Consider the following 6,840-nt stretch of genomic DNA (forward strand, 5'->3'; position numbering starts at 1 on the left):
CGCTGCAGCTCACATCCACAGGCTGGTCTGTAACACACAGAAAATGGACACAATGTGATTCAAGGTGGACATGACGCATGTTATCATTGTATCTGTACAATTGTACAGTGACCAAAACGTCCCACCGCAAACAGAGCTGAGGGATGAACTCCAGCAGTAAACACAGGCCAGAATTCCATCTCCAGACTTGCCCGCCGTCTTCCTATCAGTTACATGAAAAGCATAAGGGGTATATGCCTGGACATACATGTCGCATCACAACAAAATTATAATGTAGCTGTGTTTTCCCTCGTCCCTCAATGAGCAGGCCTTTTGATGTTACAAACCGTTACTATCCTACTAAGATACGTGTCTCCGCATAGTTTATTGTATCCATTCCTTTAACGCCTTACTAAGTGCTTGTCTCTTTCAACACCGGAGTATGAGTGCCTAGTATTTACTACTTAATTTCAAAACTTGGTCACTGCTATAGATATGGCATCCTTCGGTCAATATTGACCATGGTAAAATCCTAATTGATATCAGCCCTACAGTGTTGACTGTGGCTATACGAGAATGACAGTCTCTGCCACATAGGGCACATCTGTAAGGTGAGACAGGTCTGTTGCAGGGTTCTTTTCACTGGATCGGCTTTTCTTCTGCCATGCGCGTCAGTCTGGTTTCTCCTGATTTTAGCTGCCTGGACAGTGTGCATCCCCAGCTGGAACTGTCATTTGCAAGGTCCTCCAAGTGCTCGGGGTCAATATCAAGAGCCCTTAAGTCCCTCTTGCAGACATCTGCACTGTTGTGTATAACATATTACTCAATAATAGCAGTAGGTGCAGCGTACTTCCCCTTGATCTTCATGGCTCTACAGCCAATTACGTTTCCACGTGTTCATGACCCCAGACCCCATCGACATCAGCAGGACGGTTCGTTCCGAACGCCACCGCACAGTCATTGAACTACAGAAAGTCGATCGATCTCCGTAAAGTTATCTGACAGGAACCGCAGCTTGCTTATCACGAAATCACCAACTCGTTTCGACATGAAAGATGCTGAAGAATGTAGCAAATCTGAGATCTGGGACACTGATACATATTTGTGGAGTCCATGTGTGGCGATCCGTGTGGGTGATTGGCGCATTGATCGCTGGTTACTGCCGGAAGGTGGATAAAGCTCCGTAAGCAGGAACATAGATCGTCTTGTTCTACACTATCGATCTTTTACTACAGAGGCTCATCCGCGACCCCTGGTATCCTCTACATGCACAATGCATGGAGCAAACAAATCTCTATCTCTCCGTGGGTGATCTTGTTTGTAGTTTGAACGCCTGGTGATGTGGTTGATTTAGGTGTTGCAGAAGCAAGGTAAACTCTTGGTTTCAAATTGGTTTCCCCCGATAATTTCTAAAGAATGTAATACCTGCATCTCGTTATACTGAACTATGTACTTTTGGCAGTTTTCAGTACAGGTCAAGATGTTTCGGCCGTCCGGTGCAACGAAAGCTTTGTCAGTTGTATGCTTCGATCGATGCAACATTTTTCCTTGTAAAGTCTTTCAATAGCGTTTCCTACTTGGAAGTGTCGACGAAAAGCAGCTTGTATCTGATTATTGCCCACAGTCTTGCTTGTTGAATCTTTAAGACGTTGATGACTCCAGGTAGCCGCTGCGCAGCATGAGAAACGACACGGGACTCCCGGAGTGTCGTGTTGCTTGATGGATCTTGATGGATTGCTTCCAGGGAAGTGAATCAGTCACGCCGCGCTCTGATTCTGCTAGCGTATGCGGATGAGCTGGTGTGTCATCGGGGTGACAAATCTGCACAACTTCCACACAATAACGGAGAGACTTGGGTCGTGCTTAAGGATCGATACATGAACTTAGACATGTCTTAGATAAGCTAGTTTCGCGGTCACACCTGGAAGGGGGTCTTTCATCTTCTCCACCACTATCTGGGGGTTCGCTGTTCTGGTTGGTGTAAAGTGGCAGCAAACTTGACAAGAAGTATCTCCTATAGGGGGAAGTGTCGTACTCAATTTTCGTGGCAACTCGTCTAGCGGCGTAATCGATAATCTTGTTGGTTAAGAACAGATCTTGTGAATAGAATGTTAATATGTCTTGTCTTAACTTGGCCTTTCTTCAAAACAAATACGGCGCCAACAGAGGTAATCTCGGATTTGGCTTTTTGAATCTTACTTATTGTGTATTGATTGAATGTCATATGAAGTGACTAGACTTGCAAAATTTCTGAACCTGAGTCACATGGGGCAGTAGCAATTGAAGAATAAACTGAAATTGAACATTGCACAGAATGCCCAACGAATGATGCTGTTCCAAACATCTCTGTCTAGCATAACGGCTAGAAGATCGCGGTCCTTAAGCCCAGCGTCTTCCTCTTCTTGAGTGTAAGGACTCCGCCGTTTCCTTCCTTCTTTTTCGTTAGGATCACGGAGGAGGACCTTGGCGGCCATCTCCTCATGACGCACTGTTAGGCTATGCTTTGGTTCGGTTTCGTTAGGTTTGATACAGATCTCCATTAGTGACTAGTACTGATATGTCACTATTCACTATAACGTGCGTGCGGTGTGACTCTCCCAAAACACGGAACCTCCATTTAACGTCCTATCCGAGGGACGACACCTAACCAAAGCTAGGTACTCATTTTCACCTGAATAAAGTGAAGAAAGCCGTGTGCCTTTCCCAAGGGCACAAAATCGGTGACACGGCGGGATTCTGACCCAGGATCGGCAGGAGCTCGATCCCGAGCCAAAGACGCTTTACAACATCAAAATGACTTGCCCCAAACCTTTCCAATGTGTGGTATCACCATATGTAAATACGGTTATCAAGTAAAAGCCCCAGTTGGATACAGCGGGCCTGTCAAAGCTCCTTCATCTTCATCCCTGCTAAGTGGTTTGGCGACACGCGGAACGTTTGCTGATGATGAGATGGTCCCTAATCACGGGGAATACTGACGACACGCGGAATGTATGCTAATGATGAGATGGTCCCTGTTCACGGGGAATACTGCCGGCACGCGGAATGTTTGCTAATGATGAGATGGCCCCTGTTCACGGGGAATACTGACGGCGCGCGGAATGTTTGCTAATGATGAAATGGTCCCTCTGCGCGAACATTGGTAATACAGACGGCACGCGGAACATTTGCTAATGATGAGATGGTCCCTCTGCGGTCTGATCGTCGACTTGCCTATGTAATGATGACATATTGGAGACGTCGGTTTCGGTACATTGTTACGTGTTAACCTTTGTAATTGCATAAGGTACAGTATGTCTCTACTGAAGTCAACAGGCTGATTGGCAGTGAAAATTACACTGCAAGAGAATGCATACAGCAGTGCGTAGTCCACTACAAGGAATCCGGGTGATTTTGATAGAGATGTGTTTCATTTGGGTTTTGATTGTAACGTTAATTTTTGTGTTTATTTCTTATTACAATTAGACTATGGATTTGTGAGTTATACATTCAATTAGAGTGAGATTTAATGACATCTTAAAATGATGTCTCCCTTTTTAACGTAGTTGTAAACATTCTCTTATCAACACTAAACCCAGCCGTTGTGGCGATGGTGATGATTTGACCTCCGCCCTAAGCAGTAGGGGCCTTGATAACGTGTACCGTCCTCAGTAAATGGCGGACAACTTTTCCTTATGACGAACGTGGTATGAAATTACAGGGACTTCCTTTAACGATGTAACATTTTGATCTTTTAAAGTTAGTCAAGGTCTTACCATATCATGGAGATAAAGAGTGACCCATAGCGATAACTGTGGCAGCATCTCTTCTCCCTAAGTCAGAAACATCAAGCTTAGGAAAGCTTGACTTCATTGACTCAATAGGTGACATGAAGCATTTCCATTTTAGTGACGCAGGCGCTTCTCATTTGTTGAATACGACATTTGGATTGAGATTGTACTGACAACTGTTTATAGCAGCTGTCAACATTCTCTAACCACCGCTAAACCCAGTCGTTGGTTATGATGTGACCTCCTCCTACGCTGCCATTTTCAGTAAATAACAGAAGACCTTAGCCTCCATAGCAGGCTCTTTGGGGTCTTTTTTGGCCTTGGAGGCCGACAATCAGAAAACGCCAGCAATCAGCGACCGGGAACAAATAAAAATGGCCAGCAAAAGTGTATTATGAGCCAAAAAAGGCCCCAAAGAGCCTGCTATGGAGTCTAAGAAGACCTTTCCTGTTAATGAACATGATATTGTGAAGCAGAAATGGCTGGGGAATTTCTAAACTTCCATTGACGCGTGATGAATGATAGAAGAGCTTGTTCATTCATGGATATGAAATTGTCTTGCAGGAACATTTGATTTCCGTTTCAGATTTTATCTAACCATGACCAAAGCCACCCGTTTGTAATGGTGTGACCTCGCCCTGTACGGGGGAAGCAGACGTGTAAAATGCCAAATTGACGCGTACATGAATGATAGAAGAGCTTGCTCATTGATGAACATGACATTGTCTGGCAGGAACATTTGATTTCCGTTACCGGGAGACAGTAGAGATACAGAAGATCACGAAGTCTATCAGAATAAATACAAAAGATCAAGTTGTTGCAATGTAATTGCCGCACTAACAATGTTTGGGCTTACCTCGAGTGTGGGGATAACCCAGCGTTTACTCGTTACTCGCGCCAAATGGGCATGGAAAAATGACACAATAATCAGAAAAGTTGCGACAAACGAGTTTTACGAATCTTCATCTGTCATAACTACATCAGGGAAAGAGTTCACAAAGTTGTTACTATGTCACCTTTACGCTTTTCATTTGCTACATGTTAAGCACATCGCAAATGTAGCACTCATTCCTAAAACATTTAAAGTTTATAAATGCAAGTGAATTAAACGCAAAAGTTTTACTTTCCACGTCTTTATGTGGTTTACTTAGCTATGGCTGTAACATCGTCTCCACTTTTTGTTCTTCATCATCTTCATCGTGTATCATTCCTGCGTGCACGTGTCAGCACAGCAGTTCCATGGATGGTGCTACGGGATGACCGGCGACTCTGTGTGCCGTCCGGCCCGGTAAATCTATACAGATTCGTGTAAATCGCCTGAAGTTACGCAAACATGTTTAACGATCATCTGGTTTTTCCTGATCAGGGATGTGAAGCCATCGACGTTGCTAATGGACAACAAGCAAAAGTAAAGTATCTTAAACAAGAAGGACATTGCTTGATAAGGACTTCTTTGAAGATTTGGCTTCCACCGGGGCGCATCTTAAGACGTCACTGTATCCATGACGACAGTTACGAGGCATTTAGTGTGTGGACGTTTTCCAAACGCTAATATAAACACTGACATAAAGCTTTATTTAGCTGATATGAACGTTTTTGCATGCGTGGCCCCCCTAGGCATAGTAAAGGAAAGCTGCAATATGTAAGATACAAGGCAGGCCTACTTGAAGAATAGAAGAAAGTTTTAAGCCCACAGGGCACACCGTGTGTGGTGAGATGAACGGGAGTTGAATGTGTTTCATGTAATGTCAGGAATCTATGTCTTCCTCAGCGGGAATGTGGGGCTTGTGATAATGTAACACTGGGACTCAGTTTTTCCTCTTTGTCCCAGCACCGTCTGCGAGGGCGACACGAAATTAACAACATGAATTTTCCAACATCCGTAAATAACTTCATCAGGTTGGCAATTATTCCTATAGTGAGGTTCTTTAGGCACAACCAGGTAGTACTTACTTCCAACGTTTCGATATCTATCGGACACCTACAGATGTCTACCCTGATGATGGTGTCTGATAGACATCGAAACGTTGGAAGTAAGTACTCCCTGGCTGTGCCTAAAGAACCTTACTACATAAATTTTCCAAGCTGGCCAGGCTGTTGGGTCCTTTGCGACCGACCTCACCTGCTGTTAAATGGCCACATATTAGTCTGTTGTTCAAGTTCACGAGTGGCACCGTGCAAGGAATACGGAATAACCGCCAAAAGGCAGACGTTTTGCACTATTCATAAAAGATATGACTGCCAAGATTCCCCCTTTTGCACTAGATTGACCAAAACTGCAATTTTGTCACGTAATGTATAATGTTTTGAAAGCACAGCACTGAAGCTGATGTAGTGGCTACCGAAGTGTATAGGTGTTATGAATGTGAATTTGGCTCGTCCTCATGCTTTTACCACTGACCAAGAAGCCACAACAGTATTCTCAACTTCCCTCAAATATGTTCCATATGTTTAACAAGGTACTATTCATTCCTTGTCAAGATCAATATAATTTTTTTAGAGCTTCCGCATATCTAAAAATGTGATATTGAACCGTATTCTACGGTGGTAGTTACTTCTCGGTAGTTCGTATATGTACTGTTGCTCTATCTTCCAGGGCACGAGACTGCCATCAACTGCCACACTAATAAACTCACCAATAACATATGTACGGTATGACGTCACTGAAGATCGTTACACCACACTACACATGTACAGATCTGGACTGTAAAGAAAGGATCGTCTTCTGAAGACCGTAAACTCCTTTCCAACAGAAGGAATCAATAATTGCATCCATCCTCATTACCGCGCTGCTGCTGCTTACATGGCCGGTTTGAAGCACTAGAATAGGCAAAGGCAATGTTTTTATTGTTAGCGTCTTTTCGTGCGATTCCATGTTTAGACAAGTAAGTAGAAAAGCTAGACAATCGTCCCATCAAACCGTGATATCGTTAATGCCTTCTGAGCGATTCCTTGTGGATGTCAGGAGGTAGTTTTAGACCACATAGTACAAGCGTGAATAATTTCCTCAGGTTGATAAAATACTTATCACAAAGTTATTGATGCAAAACCACTTCCAAGTGGTGCTCCTTTAATCGATGCTCGGTGGCTA

General features: G+C 43.8%; 1 protein-coding gene across 1 annotated transcript in view; it reads right to left on the bottom strand.

Annotated features, from left to right (window-relative positions):
* LOC118417409 (gamma-aminobutyric acid receptor subunit rho-1-like) overlaps positions 1 to 6,840 on the bottom strand; it is a 71,583-nt gene that overhangs the window by 33,186 nt on the left and 31,557 nt on the right. The window contains exon 3 of the mRNA XM_035822965.1: positions 4 to 27. Within this exon, the coding sequence (XP_035678858.1) occupies positions 4 to 27 (24 nt within the window). The remainder of the gene's footprint in view (positions 1 to 3; positions 28 to 6,840) is intronic.

This window comes from Branchiostoma floridae, chromosome 6 (genome assembly GCF_000003815.2).
Source record: "Branchiostoma floridae strain S238N-H82 chromosome 6, Bfl_VNyyK, whole genome shotgun sequence".
Taxonomy (NCBI): Eukaryota; Metazoa; Chordata; class Leptocardii; order Amphioxiformes; family Branchiostomatidae; genus Branchiostoma; species Branchiostoma floridae.